Here is a 23,106-nt window from a genome sequence, read left to right as displayed (position 1 = left end):
ACACACACACACACACCATGGGACTCCAGCTGTCATTACTCCTGCCCTACCTAACCCAGTCCCCTGGTTATTTTTAGTAAAAGTCATGGGCTCCCGTGAATTTTTGTTTATTGCCTGTGACCTGTCTGTCATGGTTATTTTTTTTTAGTAAAAGTCATGAAATCTTAACCCTGCCCCAAAAGAGCTTAAAGTCATTTGAAACCAGATGCAAACATGTGAAACAAAATGAAACAAAAGATTATGCAGTTACATAGAAAGGAGAAAGTAAAGCTGACATTTCTCCCATAAAAAAAATAAATCAGATCCGTTATTCTTTACTGCACACAACCTAGCCATCATTGAATGGCTGATTTCTTGTAGTCATGATTGCAGAAGTGAGTCTTGAGGAGAAGCGAATGGCCTTACAGATTAATTCAGGAAAAGAACATCACACATCTCACTGACCAGGTCCCCAGCAAAAGCACCAGCGGCTCTGTTTCCAACTTCGGATTTATCATTATATGAAAAGATATTTAATCTGCCCCTGCTGCAGCAGGCTAGGCAGGCTAAGACTGAAACACAAGCTGCTTTATACCAAGGACATGGCCGATTAGTGGCCAACCTGGGCAGTGCAAAGACCCCAGAATGATCCTGGGAGAATTTACGCAGTATCCTGGGCAAGCAAAGTAATATTTAAAGGAGCCTCTGATGAAGACCAACATAACCCTGCCAACTGCTCCATTTTTTAATGTCTAAGCATTATGTCACCTTGAACAGATCTCTAGCCCTTTCATCACATGCTACAACAGTCTGGAAATTCTCTTATCTAAATATGATACGCTATTCTTATGTCCACAACATAAAGTGATATAACCTCTACTAAAGTAGCAGCAAACATCTTCCAATGTCCGAACAATGTTATTTATTGTCCCCTCATTCCCACTCCACTTAAATGATGTTTTTTGCTTTGCTTAGCACCTTGCACAAAAGTTAAGCCCATGCATTAGCCTCCACAGGATTGTACCCTAAAAACACAGAATACTAATCTATAAAAATCACAGCATTCCACTAAGCTACCACTTTAGCTATATCTTTTTTCTATTGGTCACCTTGAATTTTCTTAGTTATATTATATTTTAGCAGTTTCATTTGTACAATTGCTTAGTTAAACATATCCAATAATTTAGCTAGTGTTGATAAAAGGAGAAAATAATAAGTATACTGTTATAATGCCTGTGTATTGCACGGGTATTAATAAATGCAGTCAAAATATAACAGTTTATTAAAATTTACTATTATAAATTGTTCTAGGCATCCCTGAAGAGTTAATGCTTAAAACATACTATCCGTAATTCTAGAAGATAGCAAAGGAGAGTCACATCAGACTGCCTCCAAATACTGCCATGTATTACCATATATGGTAATAGTACCCAAGTACAGCTGCAGCCATTCAAATACTGGATAATACCTGCCTGTTAAACAGTAGCAATGCTCTGTTATAGTAGTTGTCTGAAGCTGAAATACTCTACCCTCTACCATCATTGAAGAAATTACCAGAAGAGTGTCACTGAAAACTCTGGTTTCAATGAACTTCTATTTACAATAATTTCAGTAAACAGCAATAATGGGGAAATATATGGCACTTCACCATCTTCTACGACTGCATGCCTCAACATGGGAACCACTTTTTAAATGACCCAGCATGTGCTATTTAAGAGCGTATCCACAAAGCCTCAGAATATAAATACAAAGGATCAAGCAACATTCTCTGATGAGTGTGGAAGTTTAATTCAGCAAGGATCAGGCCACATCTTGTACCAGCAAGCTGGACCCCACTACACTGAACTATTCTGCTCCATTTACTAGTACAGTACATCAGCTTATATTAGCGTGTACTACACAAATGGAGAGAAGTGTTTTACAACATGGATCAGAAGAAAATATTTGTAGTGCTAGGACAATAAAACAAAGATATGCAGGTGGCGATTGCTGAAAAAGATCAAGATGATTCAAGCAAGAAAAACCAGAACAGGTACAAAGAATGGAAAGAAACAGCAAAGAGAGGAAACTGTTTATTTTTAGAGCAAAAGAGTCAACACTGTCAAGAATCAACATTGTAATTTTGTTTTTAAAACAGACCTACCCCCGTTTTTAGGCTTGTGATTACAAACAACATAACAGAGGTCACTGAATGTTTTACTATTTAGTCATTTGTATCAACACTTACCTTATTCCTATAAGTAGAGCTATGAGCATTGAACAGATAGGATCTGCTATCATTAGACCATAGTTCTGCATCAGTATAGCTGATATGATTACACCAACACTTCCAAGAGTGTCTGCGACAATGTGTAAAAATACACCTACAAAAGAGCATTAAAAAAAATCAACACTTAAAAATGAAAGGCCCTTAAAAAAGTTGGTGGAAACATTTTGATGAGAACTCTTAAAATCAGACAACAAAATGAACTGTGCTAGCAAATTTGGTGTTGATTTAAAGGGCTTCCTCTAAGTCAGCACAGGATTAGGACCTATATCTTGAAGAGTTGCTAAGGCATTCAGAGAAACTCTTTTTTAAATGTGGCCATGCTATGGAATATTCTTGACTACCACCATCAACTGAACTGGTGACTAAATGTCAGAATAGATTTAACCAGTTAGAAGTCCTTCATCCAATGGCTAGGCCATAATACAGCAGATGAGTCAAATCTTTACCCCCGGTGTTCCACAAGCAACATTTCTACTAGAAGAGATTTAAAAAAAAGTTTTGCCAGCAGGAGCTCTGTGAGATATTTGTATTTTACAAGTTACATATTCACTGTCAATACAAATTAAAAATATTTCTTGCATTAATAAGTTATGATTTTATGTGGGAAAATATAGCTTTAGATTAAAACAGTGAGAGACAACTCTTTGTAGCTAGCCAAAGATAAGCCTGTGGAGCTCTCTGCTGGCAATTATTGGTACAGTCACAGATCATCAACTGCTGTTAAAATAAGTAATTGTTCACAGCTTGAAGTATTTCACCCACAAACCTATAAATATCTAGCCAGATTAAAAAAATAAAAATATTTGTATTTGATTAAGAAAAACATTTTCAACAGAATTAAAATTAACTCAAGCTAGTTTTTAAATTGTTTGCATAAGGAAATAAACACAAAACACACAGCAACTTCAATATCTTTACTGGGAGTTTCAATTAAAATTTTTCTGCCAAAATAAGAAAGGTATGATAATTGCATTAGTGTTCATTTCACGATGCATTGTTTGCATAACAAGCAGGAAGATGTATATTTTACATACCTTCCGAGGTATGTAAAATATTTTAAATAATCATCCAGTATCGCTAAGTTTTATTCATTAAGATAAAACAGGTAAGAAAACCTTGAATAAACAGTCTTGTTAAACTCACATTTCATTCTACTAATTAATATTCTATGTTAAGACCAGCAGGCCAGAAATTTGCCTTAAAGAATTGTTTTTAAATTCTTGTTATACATTTGCTTCTGAAAGACAGCCATTCACAAACACTTTAATGTGCCTGTGGGGAGAGAGAGAAATTTAAAGTAATACGTATGGTGGAAGAGATCAGATAAGACTATTGTCGTGCACGTGATATATCTGACAACTATAGGATAACCCCGAGCCACAAAAGTATCCGATAAGAGACACCACAAGTATACATTGCTTTATGTCAAGTACAACGCAAGGAAATAAAGTTACACGTCACATGCTGGCTTTAGTGGGGTTGGTCAGGCCAATGGTGATTAAATAACCAATTTTAAAGTAATTATTTCTCTTATTATTCTTGTTTAAGCTGCCCACATGCAACCAAACGTCCCCTTTGGAACCAGACAAGACCGAGGATGGTGGCAGATATCAGAGAGCCTTTGTGCATGCCCTCCATAGGGATCTGGCAGACCTTGGGGAAGAGTAAAAGCATCATTTTCTTAGGGTGATAGAGCATAAGTGGAAAACTAGGTAAATGGGGCCAAAGGCAGTGGGGCTGCAGAGAGGGGCCCACAGACAGTGAAGCTGCACAGCCACTGAGTTTCCTTCTACTCTCCCTGAACAGACTGTAGCAGCTGCCAGGAGGTAACCTTAGCAGTCTTCCCCAAATCCCCTCAATTACTAGGGATCACTCAAGTCCTTCATTCTGAGAGGAGGGGTAGAGGTAAAGAGATGACTGTGGTTCCTGCCCAGCAGCAGACAAAACCATGTAATGGACAGTAGAGAGAACCCAGAAGCTGCTGCAGCATAGCTCACAGAAAGCCGGAGAGCGCAAAGTACTAGGGCAGCTTTGTTGTCAGCCCCTACCTAGCCTGCCCAGTGGCTCCTAATTTCCCCCCTCACCCTTCCATTTATTTGGAGACGGAAGAACACAACACCTTCCTGCACAGATGCTAAGACTGCAAGATGCCCATGGGGATATGGGTATAGAGATGTTCTCTACCAGCCCCAATCCCTATTCCCAATATTACATTATAAGAAAAGAATTGATCCAGGTGTCCAGAATGAGCTAAGTTACTGGGGGTTTTGTTTTAACTAGACAAGATGGTTATTCACTCAGCATAGTCTCACTTTCCTGAAAGGTGAAGTTAAGTACCGCAGTCCTCAACCCTTTAAAATCTGAGATATTGGTCAAAGCTTTTCAAATGTGTTCCAGTATGATATTACTTACTATTTCATTACTTTCTAGAGCATGTATTGCCATAGGAGATAGGCACTTGAAATACAGAAATTAGGTCACTTGTATAAACTTTTCACATTGAATTTCTGAAGAAAATAAACCAGACACTTAACACAACTTTCTGTTCATTATTAATACCTTAACAAAGAACACCACTGAATTTATAGCCAGCATCTAAACGGGTCTATTATTTAAACTAACAACCCACTATGGTTATTCTTGTCATACCTTCTAAAATCTGTCTGTTGGATCCTGCAGCCCCTTCAAGAGAGTGATCATCTGTAGAGACAATTATTGGCAAGTTAAGCCAAATGCAATGTATTCTTCTAAACTTTTCCTTTCTGAAGCTTAACAGACTTGATAACTACTTTGAGTGGACCATAAGGTTATTCATGATGACTAGTGATAACTCTGGCTAGAAAATGTAGTATCTGCTGTACCAGAATGAAGGTAAAGAGCAAGCTGAAATTTCAAGATGGGGAAGAAGAGAAGGGGAAGCCTGTGTGTGTGTGCGCGCGCATAGGGGTGTGTGTGTATATATAATATATTTCACACACACACACACACACACACACACAATACTCCTGTTTATCCGAAACCCCATTATCCAGATCTCCGCAGTATCCAACCCCTTTTCATTGTCCCTCAGCATGAGACACCTGCGGCTGAAGGTATGTATCTCATGCTGGGGGACAAGGAGGGAATTTGGAGAACGATGAGGTTCGGATAATGGAGCACAGACCCTCCGCAAGGATTGCAAGGAGGACGACGACGACGAGCAGGAGCCACTGCTGCCCTCGGCTAAGGGGGAGGCCACCTTGCTACTGCATGGTTCCTGTAGCAGCACAGGGAGCTCTCTGCAGCCCAACTGTGGCTTGAGCGAGCGGGGCTATGGCAAGAGGGCTCCCCGTGCAGCCTGGGGACAAGGAATAATAGGGTTTTGAATAAATGTGAACGCACATGTGCATAAAATGTACTATAAAATGCCGATCCCTGATGGCACAAAGTGTGGGGGATTGCAGTAGAGGCTGCAGTCCTGGCAAGGCAAAGCAGAAGCTATACTTTGAACCTTTGCCTACACATGTGAATACTTAGGTGGACACATCTTTTGGGATGTAACCAAGCTGTATGCATAGCTAAACCAATATAACAGGTATAATTTTTTATTAAAGTAGTATGAACTACATGACATAACTTGAGCTGGTTTTGTTAAGAGCTTTTTGAAAAGCTGATACCTTTAAGTTTTCCTCTACACAAACAAGTTTACAGTTAAAGTTGCATATTTACTACTAAAAGTATTAGTATAATTCACAAGTATTAGATTGGTTCTCATTATTTCAGTGCTGAATTTACTACAAAGCTTACAATGAAACAACAATTATATACCTCAAAAAAAAAAAAAAAAAAAAAAAAAAAGCAGCATTGATTTGGATGTACCACGAGATGCATTAGGTGGATAAGAACATGCCACTAGCATTCTCCTTTTAGAAACATTTCTTCCATATGTGCTGTCTAAAGCAAGCTGCCAGCATCTTCTCATCTATCCACAAAGATCTGTGCCAGTAAAACTTAATGGCACATACCATCTCTGGTATATGGCCTTTGTTTTCAGACAGACACTTACCATGACAATAATCCTGATTATGCGAGTGTCCCTTCCCATGACTGTGATCATGAGAATGCCCATGGCCATGTTTGGATTCATGGCTGTGACCGTGACCTCCGTGACTGTGTCCATGGCTGAGAACACCATTAAATAGAGAATGACTGTGCTCATGCCCTATAAATAAATATCGCTGTCAGAATACTGTGTACGTGAATATTAAAGAAAAAGTATGCTTACATTCATTTCTAAAGTACTTAATATCTACCTACTCCACAAGGAAAATAAAAGATTTTTTTTTCCCATGTAGGTCAGGTAGAGAAAAACTAATACACATAATTCAAAATCTAAATTAATCCAAGTTATGTTGCTGCATAAAATATTTACTGAACTTGAACAAGAAAGTCAAAATGCTTTATCTGTTACTTTTTTGAGCCAAGCCATTTTAGACCACCACTGAAATATCCTGCATACATTTTTGCATAACTGTAACACACACTTCCAGCTCTGCGTGGTGAAAGTGGCCATACTTTTCTGCTGTGTTTATACTATGATTTTTTAAAAATCAATCACATTAAAAAGTGTGTAAAATACTTACACTACTTCCATCTGTCAGGATGAGTTACAGTTCACAGACTACATTAGAAGGCCTGATGTCAGCAAAAAGTCAGAGCAATATTTAACATATAGATATTTGTGTATATAAATCTTGCATTTAATTTGAAAAACAATGCTAAACAATTGCAAGAACTACTGAAAGATTTTCTTCTTAGATTTAAGATTTTTGTTCAGCTATTCTCCTGTAAAATGCTCCACCTACGGCCATTTCAGTCTCCTATTTAAAGAGAAAAATCTTTTGTATAAATGAAAATTCTTGCAAGTCTCTTCCAATAAACTACAAGTTCCAGACATCAGATTAATTTTTTTTGGTTTCCAATTATTGAGAGTTCAATAAGGAGGAAAAATGGATACTATCTTAGTAATACTGAAAAAGCCAAGGCTGTACATGACTCATTAGGCTTGCCACTGAAAGACACACAACATGCAACATGCAGACCCTGGTTGGAGGGCTAATTGTAACTGAACACAAATTGCCAAAAAGGAAAGGATAATAAGAATTACAACCATCATACCAGAGCCATGTGAGTGTCCATGGCCTCCATGTTGAAAAACAAATATTCCTATAAGATTCACAAGGAATCCTAATATAGACACAGGAAGAAGTCTCTCATGATGCACATCAGGAGGCTCCAATGCTCTCTACAAAAAGAAGCAAGTTTAGTGCATCATTTATAATCCTACCACACAATTAGAAGCAACTCCAGAAAATAGACACAGTATTACATATCTGATTTGATGCAGGAGTTTTCTGATACAATATCCAAATCAAGAGATTAATGATAATGAATTAGGAACGCTGGTATTCTAGAAGAATTATGAAAACTTAAAAAACCTCAATACCTATATTTCTCCTTGTTTGGAAGTCATTCACCAAATATTTTGTACGTCTCTTTTCAAATGGTATTTTAGAGCTACATTTCACTATCATCTTCTTCATTATATTCTGTTATGGCATTATTCAGCTCAAAATGACACCAAGATATTTTAGTTCGCAGTTATACTGGGACTATGTAAAAATTTTTCTCAGTCTGAAGAACACCTCTTTTCTCTCAACAGGTGAGGTAAGAGGGACAGCTGAGAGTCTATTTTCTTGGAGTTTTAATTACCCCTAAATCCTATGTTAAAAACTGAAACAAATTTACCAGAACCTATTATGGACATCACTAAAACACTCTGGAATTACTTTTTTGTAGTTAGCGATGCTTCCTCTGACACTGTTTAATCCTGCAAGCATCTCTAACAGACTAGGAAAAGGGCTAAAAAGGGAAGAAGTGCCTGCTCATCTAGCATGTGAATGGGTGGGAATGAACCAATGCTCCAAAACTGGACCGCTTATTACCAGAGGTCAGTATAAAAAGATGAGGCCCCCAGCATGGGCCAGGGGGAGCACTCTAACGAAAAACCTACTCCCACATTCCCAACAGAAAAGGCAAGCTGCCATTTTACCAGGGTACTGCTCTGAGGCCTCCTAGTGGTCTCCCTACTTCATATCAGGCTTTGGGTTAGTATTTTTTCTGGCTAGCTTTTGTAGTCTTAGAGTAAAGTTTTCCAAAGCATTTAAGTGACTTACAAGCTTATGTCTCATTAACTTTCCATTAACTAAGTCACTTGTGAAAATGGGACTTCCTGCTTTTGAAAGTTTTACCTTTTGTTACTATCAAACAAATAAGCTACCTGTCAATAGAATAGAAATCTAAGAAAACATATCTGCAAGTGTTCAGATTGTTACTATGACACATTTATTCAAGACGTCTTCCGGGCAAAAATTAACACTACCTCCTAATAGCATAAAAGCCAGTTTCTCTGCTCACTCATTTTTCTTCACAACACTGATCAACACTACCGCTGCTGTTTGACAAGCTCATCCCTTTCTTTCCTTCTGACAAACATCTAATCTTAACTTCTTACTTAGAATGCTCTGTCCACATAAAATGCTCATATGGCTTCCTTTTGTTTTCTAGCCTTATTTTTCCTTTAATAATGAAAAGGAAGTGCCATTCCATGGAATACTATACTGGCTGCGGAAGAAAAGGGTAGATCTGACAGAAGTTAGCATCATTCATGCAATCAAAAAATATGTTATTCTGAAAGCTAATAAACACTGAAAAAAGAAGATATTTATACATGTACATCCAACACTGACTCCAGCTGATTTTCTCTATTCCGTTCAGATGACACAAGTTTAATTGGTTGTGAATAGGACTACTCATCATCCACTACAGTAATGCTTAAGTTGTCCTCTCCCCTTAAATATACACTCCTAAAGAGAAATGCAGCTTCTGCAAAGGTAAACATTTTTTCAGGGGAGATTTATTGACTGCAATTGACCTCAGAACATACCTCAACGCCTTCAGAGAAAATGAAGAATGCTGTGAAGATCAGAAACAGACCATTTACAAAACCAGCCAGTACTTCTGCTCGAACATACCTAGAATCAAATCAGCAATACCAGGTGTTACCTCTCCTTTTTATAAACTGAACATCCAGAAGTGTTTAGAGTTTTTAATTTCAATATATCAGAGGCAGGATGGTACCATGAACTGGACTATAGTTTATTCTTTCACCCCCATTGTAGCTATGTAGAAAGGAATTTTTGAAAAGAAAGACTGACAGGGAGTTTTGAATGTCAACCAACCTGATTTTTATTGGCTTTGATATAAAATATAGTAAATTATTTTCCATACTGCAGCAAACACTTTTCAGATGATCTCAAAGTGTATTACATAGGGAGGAGAGAATCCCCATATTATAGATTAGGAAAATGGCACAATATTAAGTGATCTGGACAGGTCTCTCAGAAAGCCACCAGTAGAGTGGAGATTAAAACTGACGTCTCTTGACTCCAGTCCACTGATATAAACAATATAATAGGCTGCCTGCCCTTCACCAGTTGTTTACTGTTTTTCAGATATCAGATCTGTATGAAAGAAATGGTTACTTACCTTGTGGTAAGTGTTTGAGATGTTCTGTGCATGTGGAACCTACTTACGGTGCAGCAGCAGCACCCCTTGCACAGGTGTTCTGAAGTTCAAATAACAGTGTCCAGTAGGGGTCATGCATATACCCTTCATGCCCATATGCCCCCCCTCACAACTTGTTCTTCCTCAGTTCCTTCACTGCCCAGAGTCTCAAGAGGAGTCTCCAAGCAGTGAAGACGTGAGGCTGGGTCATGGGAGTCATACGCACAGAACCTCTTGAAGAATAACAATTTACCACAAAGTAACAGCTTCTTCTTCATGTTCCTGCACATGTAGCTCCCAGTTATAGTAATCAACTAGCAGTTCAGTGAATTAGGCAGTGGGAGCTAGGAGCTTATCTTCCAAGCTGAGCATATCCCAATCAGCATGCATTCCAGATGTTGATACCAGGGAGAGTAGTGGTTGGTCAGTGGGTAGAGAACCATGTTACTGCTCTACAAATTTCAATGACTGCATCTCTGCTGAAGCATGCTGCCAAGGTAGCTTGAGTAGAACTAGCAGTAACTTGACTTGGTATCTGTAATTTATGGATGACGTAAGAAATCTTGATACAACCCATCTAGATAATCTCCAAGACGAGGCTGCTCTGCCTTTAGATGCACTGCCATTTGCTTTAAGAAGTCTAGGAGATTTTCTGAACAAACTTGTCTTACTAAGATAGTACTAATGTACTGACATCTGGGGATGAGTGAGGCCATGGGAAAAAAAATAGACCAAAGTGTATATATTGATTAATATGAAGGTGCAATACAATCTTAGAGATAAACTTAGGGTGATGTTGCATGGTCACCCTGTCTGCATGGAACATTGCATATGGTGGATTAGACAGTGTCTGGACTGATCTTACTCTATACGCAGAAGTGCACAGGAGAGCACCAATAAATTCTATGGATTGGGATGGAATCAACTGAGATTTCTTTAAATTGATTTTCAGTCCTAACTCTAAGAACAGGCCCAGAATCCATTTTACTGAGTTGGAGACCTGCTGGCTAATTTGCCTCGGATTAACCAACTGTCAAAGTGTGGGTACACAAATACCCTGACAATGTCAATGAGTGGTTACCACCAACAGACGCTTTATGAAAATTCAAGGTGCAGCTGAGAGACCAAATGAGATGACCCTGAACTGATAATGTACCTTCAGTATTGTAATGAAGAAAAGCTTTGCGTGTAACAGATATACCACCACATGAAAGTGTGTGTCTTGCAAGTTGAGAGTACTGAATCAGTGCATGGGATCTAATGACATATGCCAGAGCCACCATGCAAAACTTTGGATTGGCCATATAAACGTTGAGGAGCCTGAGAGCTACTAAAGATTACCACTCCCCCTTTTCCCTTGGTATCAATAAGTAAAGGGAATAAAATCCTTTTCCTCTGAGGTGAAGCACAACTGGCTCTACAGCATGCAGCTCTAATAGAGACTGTATCTTTTGGTGCACAAGACTCACGTGAGGTTGGTCCCTGAAAAGGGGTGGGGAGGAGGTATGGCGTACCATGGCAAAATTGTAGAGCATACCTTGTTGAATGACCTGCAAGACCCAACAGTCTGATGTTATTAAAGTCGAGGCATCCTTGCGCGGGCAGGGAAGGGGGGGGGGGGGGGGAGAGAGAGAGAGGGGCAGGAACCAAAGGTCGGGGGTGGTATCCACAGATTGGGTTGGCATCCTTGACTGAAGCATTATATTTGTTGTTGGGATGGTTGAGAAGTAAATGAAGCAGTTTTCTGCTTTAGGAACCTCTGTCCCTTTCTAAACTGATTTAGTTGTTTCTGATGGTGCGAGGATGCAGATGATTGAAATCTCTGTCAAGAGATATTCTAATATACTGTTACCTTTTAGAGCTGCAAGTATAAAGGCCAAAAGTTCTAAGTATGGCCCAAGAATCTTTCAAAGGGGGCAATGTGTCATTAAACAGGTCTTTTCCATCAAACAGTAAATCCTGTACCATAGTCTGCAGTTCTTTAGGTAGACCTGAGGCAGACAACCAGGAGTCAATCATCATGGCAATTCCACTGGCCACTGATCGAGTCCTTGCGTCTGTAAAGGTCTGCCTGGAGAGACACTCTAGAAATCCAATGTCCCTCTGAGCAGATCAATTTAAACTCCTCCATTAAATCAGAAGGTAGTTTGTTGGAAAAATCTGCTGCCTTGTCCCACTGTATAGTTACTTCTAGCCAACAGAGCTAAATAGTTCACCATCCTGACCTGAAGGGATGTCGAAGGGTAAACCTTGCAGCCAAGGGGACCTTTTTCTCATCTGACAGATTTGTAAGCTTGTTTGGCTCTAACTTATTGTTGTGACTAACAATGATGATGGCAGTGAACGCGAACAAAAATATTCAGACCCTTTAGGAAGGACTCGATACTTTCATTCAGCCCTTTTCAAAGTTGGGGTGATAGATGCAGGGGGCTTGCCCATAATTCTTTGGCAGCAGCGAGAATCTCTACCAATTGGAAGAGCTATTCTGCTCTGAGCAGCTGGTAGCAAGATATCAAATAACTTGCATGTCTTGTCCTAGAAATTCCTTTGTAGCTGTTTCAGGATCATCCCACAGATGAGGTTTTATCTGGTGTAAGTATAGAGAGAGGTGTACGTGAAGGGCTATTGTGAATTTCTCCACACTCTTCCTCAAAGGATTTTTTGATTCCATATTTGGTTGAGGTATTGGCAGAGAACAGGGTTTTGATGGCTTTCTCAAGGAGATTCTTGGGAGACTAAAAGACTTGGTAGCCATGAATGATGAGTAGACCAATAAGGCCTTAGTTGAAATCCACAGGCAATGGGCTTAAGGAGGCTGTCCCCAGGGAATGAAAGCTGATTCTTGCAATGGGGGTCTAAAGGTAGAGTCCTTAGGATAAACTATTTTATCCTAAAGCTTAGCTCAAGAAGGAGACAATGAAGGTGGAGAGGTTCTGGAGAATGGTCCCTACTGGGTGCTTGGGAAGAGTCACAGATGACAATGAAGAGTCTTCAGAGTGGGGAACTGCACTAGACGGCATTGCTAAAGTATGAGGAGTAGACAATTTACCATGATCATGGCTCCCGGAATGTAGTGATATCTTCATGATCGGTATCCTGAGTTGTCCCGATTTTCAGCTGGAATGAAGACTGAGGGGAATAAGCCAATAAAGGGGAGCATAACTCTGGAGTTATTCTGATGTCATCCATGTCCCTGAAATGGAGAACTGAAAACATCTCTGGCAGCACTTACGAGAAAGAGGAGGAGTCTGGCAGCACTTCTGACAGGTTCTTCTTGCCTGAAAATTATAGCCTCAGCACTGCAACAGCCAATACCATCCTAGTGGCTCCCTGAGCTGGTACTGAGGAGTTAGCATGCAAGTGCCCTGGTACAGCAGCCTCTGCATGTACCGGGGTATGCTATGACTGCTGTTGCTGCTGCAATGGCACTGAGGAAACCAATGCTGAAAAGTCAGTCCTTGATCTCTTTGGGCTGCTGAGGGAAGCTGGTTTGGCAGAGACGCTTTCTTCCTTGGAGATATTGGCGCCAATGCGGCCTTGAGCAGTTCCCTCAGTACCCGTGACTCTGCCTTTTATCTTTTGCAGTACCAGAGAAGGGGAGTGCAGCCTAACTGCAGGTTTGCCTACATGGTCCCTGGGCTTGTGGATAGCTGGAGCGTTTGCCTGTTCAACTGGACGAGCTTTAGCTCTCTTAAAGGAGGAGTGATGCCTCTTAGGAGTTACAGAAGTCAGCATTACCTCCCTAGTCTCTGGGGCACTGACAAACAGGGGCACTGCCATTAAGCCTGAGAGTCCTTGAAGCTCTAGCATGTCAGTCTGATTGAGGTCTCAGAGTTTTCCATTAGAAAGAGACTCAGTCTGTTTTCTCTAACTTTCTAGGTGCATTTTATAAAAGCTGTGCAGACATCCCCTCAAAATGTGCTACGAGGCCTCCCTGCTCCCCCCAAACAAAGATGACAGACTGTGTCCTTTTCTGCAGATGGGTACAACTTGAATCCTGGCAAGCAGGGAATAAAGTCTGAAACTGACAAGGTAACTGACTAATCTTACTGACTGTACTAAACTTAAAAATAAGTTTATTGTTTAAACTAAGTAGCCAAGGACTAAATAACTAATCCTAAATTATAAGGCTAATAAATTGTAACAGTAACAAACTATACTAACAGCGAAATAACAAAATGTCCCCACTCGCTGCCGAAAAGCAGTTAGAAGGAACTGAAGATGAACGGGTTATGCTGCCCCTTCATGCCCATGGAGGAGGAGCAGGGTGAAGTGCACCGGTGGGCATGAAGGGCTCCTGCGCAACCCCTACTGGAGAACTCCTATGTAAGCGATGTTGCTGCACGGCAAGTGGAATTCACGCAGAGAGGAACTAGAATAAAGCTTTTCTCAGTACTCTCAAATCTTCCCCACTAAGATCAGCCACTAAAGGGAAGAGTATTTTCATGCTGCAGGTAAATGGTTAGAGCCATGAAAGCAATATTTTGCCCACCATTAACAGTTTTATATGGATAATTGTTCCCACTAGAATGTGAGCAAAAAGTTAATTTTCATTTAGGACTGCCACTGGTGTTTTTAAAATACACAACCAGTGTCAGTGTTTCAACCACTCCAAAAGCAAGCAGAATCAGCTTAGCGTGGTATGTAGTACTCCAATACAGGGAATATTCAAGTTAAGACTGGGGGAAAACAAAGTCCAAAAAGAAAAGCTGTTTCAACTTTGGCTATCACCCATTAGGGTGGATGCTAGCAGAAAAAAAAAAAACAATCAGTAGCAGCTGGACAATATGCAATGTGACATTTCGTTTTGCAACATGATTAGTGTTTCCATTAATAGCAATCAGCAAACAGTTCTTGGAAGTGTCTTAAACTTCACCCCAGAAACATAACACTGTAATTTTATTTATAAATTATGCTACACTTCTGTAGGAGACACACTTGGCTACTTATGTGCCAGTTTCATGAAGTTCAAGTTTAGTTCAATATTCCCCCCCACTTTTTTTTTTTTTTAAATGAACAGTTAATTTCAACAGTTTCCCAAAAATTTTTCAACAAAAACTAGTCATGCTACACTTTCCTCAGACAAGGCAACAGGAAGTGCTATCTATGCACTTATGAAAATATATTTCCTATGCTATAAGAAGCTAAAATTTCTTACCCATATGAGAAAGCATCATTTGATCTCCACTTTGAAATGACAGAAGCTGCTAATCCGGCCAGTAGAGCAGTACAGTCAAAGAACATATGAAAGGAATCTGATATTAGACCTAAACTGGAAAGGAGAAGAAATATTTCAGTTAGTTCCACAAGGCCATATAAAGTTTGAAAATCAAAGTGCTTTTAACACACACCCCACCTTAGCAGTGCACACTCCTGTTCTTTTTGTGTCTGAGATTATAAATACTCATTGCGAATTACTGAGCAACCTGCAGGTGGGGGGCTATCTGAATCTGGCTTAGCTATTACAGAACTCCCATATAATGCCCTTAACAATAGTTATGATGCTTTAAACAACACATGGAAAAAATTCTACTACTGGAAAACAAGGTTAGACTTCCTAAGTCTGTATACATAACATTTAGAAGCCAAAGTTAAAAGGGTCATTATATGCTAAAAACCCCAACAGGGTTTCCTGTTTTTTGTCTCAAGACTTAACTATAGTCACTTAGTTACAGGCAAAAAGATGCCTGCTTTTTTAAACTGCCAACTCAATCTAGAATTTAAAAATATATAAAAGAAAACAATCTGATTGTGCATCATAGACTAAAGATATGGCAACTGAAACTTAATTCTCTCAATATACGAGTCAAAAAAGAAGTCCGCTTCCTTCCCCCCTCCAATAACTCCATTGATCCTATTGTGCTAGTAGGAGAAAAATGTGTCAAGCAAAGCAAACACGTGAATCATTACTACTCTGGTTTCTCTTCAGATCGTATAAATCTTTCGCCTTTTACTATTGTGGCAGAGCCTAAGGATTCTAAACAGAGATTAGGGTACCACTATAATAGATACTGTACAAAAACCACCACAAAGACAGTCCTTGCCGCAGAAAGCTCACAAACAGATGATTGACCTTCCAGATAGTGGAAAGAAAGCAAGGGGGAGAGGACAACATGAAAGTAGAAACAGGTTCGTTGGTACAGGCAGTATGGATAGACTAAAACCACTTTGATTAAAATTGGAAATTTAAATCATTTAATAAATCAGCAAGCAGGAAACCTTGATTTAAATTATAATTTTATTTTTGTTTGTACTCTAGTTCTTTAGGAAAAGATTGATTCTCATTGGTTGAGAACCATTAAAATATTGATTTGCAACTAAATATAGCCTTTATATTATATCTGGTGCTTCTTTTTGCTAACCAGGAGGATATATTATACATTTATTTAAGCAAATATAGCTTAATTTACATGTATTTAGATTCATAATATTTATACTTATTATGTTAGAAAGTGGTGACAGGCATTTCCTAGTGATTAATTTTTACTTCTTATTTGTGTCAAACTCTATTTGGATGGAAGTTAAATTCATTTTAAAATGGTAGTTATTAGTTAAATAAAAATATCTTAAATGTACTTGATACGCAAGACAAATGTTTCAGAGAGATTTTAGATAAAAAGGTTTTGCATTTGAAATTAACTGATTTATCAAGCAAAGGAAGTATTATTTGTAGTTAGTGAACTGAACTGATGGTTTTCGGTCATCATTCCCTCAAGATTTTAGAATTAATAGATTCTCATTCTCTCAGTTAGTTTTCATTCATAGGTTTATTCCATTTTTTCAGCTTCCACTTGGTTTCTTAACTTTGAATGAACAAGTCATTAAACTGAACTAGTTGAATAAACTGAAAAGAGAAAATATTCTCTCTGCACCTGCTGAAGAGGCTACTGCTCTCAAAAGCTGGTTTAATCACTTAGGCCTGGTCTACACTACGAGTTTAGGTCGACTTTAGCAGCGTTAAATCGAATTAAGCCTGGACACGTTCACACGACGAAGCCCTTTCTTTCGACTTAAAGGGCCCTTTAAACCGGTTTCTTTACTCCACCTCCGACGAGGGGATTAGCGATAAAATCGGCCTTAGCGGGTCGGAATTGGGGTAGTGTGGACGGAATTCGACGTTATTGGCCTCCGGGAGCTATCCCACAGTGCTTCATTGTGACCGCTCTGGACAGCACTCTCAACTCAGATGCACTGACCAGGTAGACAAGAAAAGCCCCGCGAACGTTTGAATTTCATTTCCTGTTTGCTCAGCGTTGAGAGCACAGGTGACCACGCAGAGCTCATCAGCACAGGTAACCGTGATGGAGTCCCAGGATCGCAAAAGAGCTCCATCATGGACCGAACAGGAGGTACGGGATCCGCTTGCCATATGGGGAGATGAATCAGTGCTAGCTGAACTCCGTAGCAGTAAACGAAATGGCAAAATATTAGAAAAGGTCTCCAAGGCCATGAAGGACAGAGGCCATAACAAGGACGCACAGCAGTGCCGCGTGAAAATTAAGGAGCTACGGCAAGCCTACCACAAAGCCAGAGAAGCAAATGGAAGGTCCGGGGCAGAGCCGCAAACATGCCGCTTCTACGAGGAGCTGCATGCCATTCTAGGGGGTGCAGCCACCATTACCCCAACCGTGTGCTATGACTCCCTCACTGGAGAAACACACAGGGAAGCGGGTTCGGGGTATGAGGAAGATGAGGATGGAGATAATGTAGATAGCTCACAGCAGCAAGGAAGCGGAGAAACCGGTTTCCCCAACAGCCAGGATATGTTTATCACCATGGACCTGGAACCAGTAACCCCCGAACTCACCCAAGGCGTGCTCCCAGACCCTGAGGGCACACAGGGGACCTCTGGTGAGTGTACCTTTGTAAATATTACACATGGTTTAAAAGCAAGCGTGTTTAATGATTAATGATTAATTTTGCCTGGCAATCGCGGCCAGTACAGCTACTGGAAAAGTCTGTTAACGTGTATGGGGATGGAGCGGAAATCCTCCAGGGACATCTCCAGAAAACTCTCCTTCATGTACTCCCAAAGCCTTTGCAAAAGGTTTCTGGGGAGGGCTGCCTTATCCCGTCCGCCATGGTAGGACCCTTTACCACGCCAGGCCAGTAGCACGTAGTCTGGAATCATTGCATAACAAAGCATGGCAGCGTATGGTCCCGGTGTTTGCTGGCATGCAGACAACATCCATTCCTTATCGGTCTTTGTTATCCTCAGGAGAGTGATACAATTCACGGTCACCTGGTTGAAATGGGGCGATTTTATTAAGGGGACATTCAGAGGTGCACCTTCCTGCTCTGCTGAACAGAAATATTCCCCGCTGTTAGCCACGCGGTGGGGGGGAGGGGTGAAGTGATCATCCCAGAGAATTGGGTGTGTGGGGGGGGGAGGGGAGTTAGTTGGGTTTGTGCTGCATGTTAACCCGGAAACCGCAGCCCCTCCTTTTACATAGCAAACCCATTTTAAATGGCCAACCCAACGGGTGCTTCGTATGGGAAATGAGAGCGCTACTGTTTGAAACCATTCCCACATGTTAAGAAGGTTAAAAAAGCCAAAAGACTGGCTTACCATGGCTGCCTGCAAGCCGAAATCTGTTGCCTGGCACTGCGTGAGTGATCTCTCACACCAAACCGGCAGGCCCTCAATATAAGAGGAAAAACGCGACCTTGTAATGAAAGCACGTGCTGTGTAATGTGAACAGCAAAATTTAACGTGAAAGAGTGTACCCATTGTTCTCTAAAATGTGTCTTTTTTAACCACCTCTCCCTTCTCCTCCACCAGCTGCAAATGTTTCTCCTTCACAGAGGCTAGTGAAGATTAGAAGGAGAAAACGGAGGACACGTGATAATATGTTCACGGAGCTCCAGATGTCCTCCCACGCTGAGAGAGCACAGCAGAATGCGTGGAGGCAGTCAATGTCAGACTACAGAAAAGCACAGTATGAACGAGAGAAGAGGTGGCGGGCTGAATCGTGGGATGAACAGAGCAAGTGGCGGGCTGAAGATGATAGGTGGTGTCAGCTTGCAGACAGAAGGCAAGAGTCGATGCTCCGGCTGCTGGAGCATCAAACTGATATGCTCCAGCGTATGGTTGAGCTGCAGGAAAGGCAGCAGGAGCAGAGACCGCCGCTACAGCCCCTGTGTAACCAACAGCCCTCCTCCCCAAGTTCCATAGCCTCCTCACCCAGATGCCCAAGAACACGGTGGGGGGGCCTCCGGCCACCCTGTCACTCCACCCAAGATGATTGCCCGAGCATCAGAAGGCTGGCCTTCAATAAGCGTTAAAGTTTTAAACTGCAGTGTGTCCTTTTCCTTCCCTCCTCCCCCACCCATCCCGGGCTACCTTGGCAATTATCCCCCTAGTTGTGTGATGAATTAATAAAGGATGCATGAATGTGAAGTAACAATGACTTTATTGCCTCTGCAAGCGGTGCTCGAAGGGGGGAGGGGAGGGTGGGGTGGTTGGTTTACAGGGAAGTAGAGTGAACCGGGTTGGGGGGGGGGGGGGCGGAGGGTTCATTAAGGAGAAACAAACAAACAGAAGTTTCACACCGTAGCCTGGCCAGTCACAAAACTCGTTTTCAAAGCTTCTCTGATGCGCACCGCGCCCTGCTGTGCTCTTCTAACTGCCCTGGTGTCTGGCTGCGCGTAATCAGCGGCCAGGCGATTTGCCTCAACCTCCCACCCCGCCATAAATGTCTCCCCTTTACTCTCACGGATATTGTGGAGCGCACAGCAAGCAACAATAACAATGGGGATATTCTTTTCGCTGAGGTCTGAGCGAGTCAGTAAGCTGCACCAGCGCGCTTTTAAACGTCCAAATGCACATTCCACCACCATTCGGCACTTGCTCAGCCTGTAGTTGAACAGGTCCTGACTACTGTCCAGGCTGCCTGTGTACGGCTTCATGAGCCATGGCATTAAGGGGTAGGCTAGGTCCCCAAGGATCACGATAGGCATTTCAACATCCCCAACGGTTAGTTTTTGGTCCGGGAAGAAAGTCCCTTCCTCCAGCTTTCAAAACAGAGCAGAATGCCTGAAGACGCGAGCATCATGTACCTTTCCCGGCCATCCCACGTTGATGTTGGTGAAACGTCCCTTGTGATCCACCAGGGCTTGCAGCAGCATTGAAAAGTACCCCTTGCGGTTTATGTACTCGGTGGCTTGGTGCTCCGGTGACAAGATAGGGATATGGGTTCCGTCTATGGCCCCACCACAGTTTGGGAATCCCATTGCAGCAAAGCCATCCACTATGGCCTGCACGTTTCCCAGAGTCACTACCCTTGATATCACCAGGTCTTTCATTGCCCTGGCAACTTGGATCACAGCAGCCCCCACAGTAGATTTGCCCACTCCAAATTGATTCCCGACTGACCAGTAGCTGTCTGGCGTTGCAAGCTTCCACAGGGCTATCACCACTCGCTTCTCAACTGTGAGGGCTGCTCTCATCCTGGTATTCTGGCGCTTCAGGGCAGGGGAAAGCAAGTCACAAAGTTCCATGAAAGTGCCCTTACGCATGCGAAAGTTTCGCAGCCACTGGGAATCGTCCCACACCTGCAGCACGATGCGGTCCCACCAGTCTGTGCTTGTTTCCCGGGCCCAAAATCGGCGTTCCACGGCATGAACCTGCCCCAGTAACACCATGATTTCCACATTGCTGGGGCCTGTGCCTTGTGAGAGGTCTATGTCCATGTCAATTTCCTCATCACTCTCGTCGCCGCGCTGCAATCGCCTCCTCGGCTGGTCCTGGTTTTGCTTTGGCATGTCCTGGCTTTGCATATACTCCAGGACAATGCGCGTGGTGTTCATAGTGCTCATAATTGCCGCGGTGATCTGAGCGGGCTCCATGATCCCAGTGCAAGCTATGGCGTCTGGTCTGAAAAAAGGCGCGAAACTAGTATCTGACGGACCGGGGGAGGGAGGAAGGGAGGGAGGGGCGAGTGACGACATGGCGTACAGGTACAGGGAATTAAAATCAACAAAGGTGGCTGTGCATCAGGGAGAAACACAAACAACTGTCACACAGAATGCCCCCCCCAAAGATTGAACTCAAAACCCTCGGTTTAGCAGGCCGTTGATTTCACGGAGGGAGGGGGAAGCAAATGAATACAGAACAAATCTATTTTTTACATCTTAAGCTGGCAGACGACGGTGCAGCATGACTGATAGCCCTCGGCATCTTCTGGGCGCTTGGCAGAAAATACTGGGCGCTTGGCAGAAAATAGCATACTACGACTGATAGCCATCATCATCAAGACAGTTCGATAGGACTGAGCATGTCTGCCCAGGTGCCCATGATTGACAGCCACTGCAGTACGATGACGACGGATACCAGTCATAATATACCATCTTCTACCAAAAGGCAAGGGGCTGCTGCTGTGTGCAATGCAGCCCCACGTCTGCCAGCCCCACGTCTGCCAGCACCCAGATCGCCGATGAAGGCTACCAGTCATACTGCACCGTCTACTGCCAAAAGGCAATTGGCTGCTGCTGTGTACCAATGCAGTACCACGTCTGCCGGCACCCAGATGACATATGGGGACGGTGAGCTGAGCTGAGCAGAGCGGGCTCCATGCTTGCCGTGGTATGTCGTCTGCACAGGTAACCCAGGTAAAAAGGCGCGAATCTATTGTCTGCCGTTGCTCTGACGGAGGGGGTGGGGCCTGACGACATGTACCCAGAACCCCCCGTGACACTGTTTTGCATCATTCAGGCATTGGGATCTCAACCCAGAATTCCAATGGGCGGCGGAGACTGCGGGAACTGTGGGATAGCTACCCATAGTGCAATGCTCCGGAAGTCGACGCTAGCCTCGGTACTGTGGACGCGGTCCGCCGACTAGAGCACTTAGAGCATTTTATGTGGGGACACACACAATCGGCTGTATGCAACCGATTTCTATAAAACCGGCTTCTATAAATTCGACCTAATTTCGTAGTGTAGACATACCCTTAGCCAGTTACTTCCACCAGTTTAGTGTTTGTCTTTCTTTGCTTAATTTCTTTTATTTAAAATTATTTAATATATGATAGTTAGTTTATGCCTTACCATAGGCTGCCATAATTTAAAAAATAAGACTGTATTTCATTTAAATTAAAAAAATCCCTTTCTTTTAGGCATCCATTTTTCAATCCAACCTGTAAGGATCCGCAGGTCTACAACCCAGGTTTGCAGAGTCCTGGGCAACCCACACCTCCAGAGTGCCACTGGGGAGTCAGGCAAAGCACCATCCATTCATTACTGGAGGGTTAGGAACCGCAAAAAGTACCGCCCAAAGAGGTCAGCGCAACTGAACCTGGTGGTTGCCTGATTGGCAGGGCCGGCTCTGGCTTTTTTGCCGCCCCAGGCAAAAAAGCCTCCGGCCGCCCCCCCCCCCCCCCCGCGGGGGGGGGGCGGCGAGCCCCGGCGGGGGCTCCGCTCTACCCCCGGCGGCCGGGGGCAGGGCGCCGGGGGGGGGGGGGGCGGCGAGCTCCGCTCTCCCCCCAGCGGCCGGGGGCAGGGCGCCGGGGGGGAGGGCGGCCGGAGCCCTGGGTGGAGGGCGGCGAGCCCCGGCGGGGGCTCGGCTCTCCCCCCCCCCCCCCCCCGCGGCCAGAGCGCCGGGGGCAGGGCGGCGAGAGGGCGGCGAGTCCCGGCGGGGGCTCGGCTCCCCCCCCCCCCCCGCGGCCAGAGCGCCGGGGGCAGGGCGGCGAGAGGGCGGCGAGTCCCGGCTGGGGCTCGGCTCTCCCCCCGGCGGCCAGAGTGCCGCGCCGCCCCCCTCCAGGTGCCGCCCCAAGCACCAGCTTGGTTGCCTGGTGCCTGGAGCCGGCCCTGCTGATTGGTGCACACCAACTATTTAAGCCTGGAAGCTGCTCCATGGAACCATCTGACCAACAATGCAGACTCCGGCTTGCCACTGCTACAGACCTTGTCTTTTCTCCCCCATCTTACTCCTGACTTAGATCCGATCCTGGCTTGACCTTGCTATCTGTTTTCCTGACTTGGCTTGGTAACTAGTCTCAGCTCTTGTCTTTGACTCCAACCCAGCAGACATCACTGGCACCGCCGCCTACACCCTGGCCATTATACAACCTGGGACAAGTTAGCAGTTCTACGTGGTTGACAGCATAACCAAAGCCATAGGGCAGATGCATTGAGTACGGTAACACATGTATTTAGTCATTTTTCAGAGTACAAATTTACTTTCAAGCTTGAACCAAATGTGTGATATTGCTCCCAATACATTCAGACAGCACACAATCATTTCAGGCAATTTC

At 43.1% G+C, this 23,106-nt stretch overlaps 1 protein-coding gene across 2 annotated transcripts in view; it reads right to left on the bottom strand.

The window, feature by feature from the left end:
• SLC30A7 (solute carrier family 30 member 7) overlaps positions 1-23,106 on the bottom strand; it is a 56,068-nt gene that overhangs the window by 21,498 nt on the left and 11,464 nt on the right. Inside the window, exons 3-8 of one of the 2 annotated variants that reach the window (XM_065409152.1) lie at positions 15,012-15,125; positions 9,234-9,321; positions 7,406-7,532; positions 6,294-6,449; positions 4,898-4,948; positions 2,207-2,342 (exon numbers count right to left, since the gene is read on the bottom strand). In XM_065409152.1, the coding sequence (XP_065265224.1) occupies positions 2,207-2,342; positions 4,898-4,948; positions 6,294-6,449; positions 7,406-7,532; positions 9,234-9,321; positions 15,012-15,125 (672 nt within the window). The remainder of the gene's footprint in view (positions 1-2,206; positions 2,343-4,897; positions 4,949-6,293; positions 6,450-7,405; positions 7,533-9,233; positions 9,322-15,011; positions 15,126-23,106) is intronic. The other variant, XM_065409153.1, reaches the window with a different exon arrangement.

Source organism: Emys orbicularis, chromosome 8, assembly GCF_028017835.1.
Source record: "Emys orbicularis isolate rEmyOrb1 chromosome 8, rEmyOrb1.hap1, whole genome shotgun sequence".
Classification (NCBI taxonomy): Eukaryota; Metazoa; Chordata; order Testudines; family Emydidae; genus Emys; species Emys orbicularis.
The sequence above is the reverse complement of the archived record's forward strand: the minus strand, read 5'-3'. Positions and strand labels throughout refer to the sequence as shown.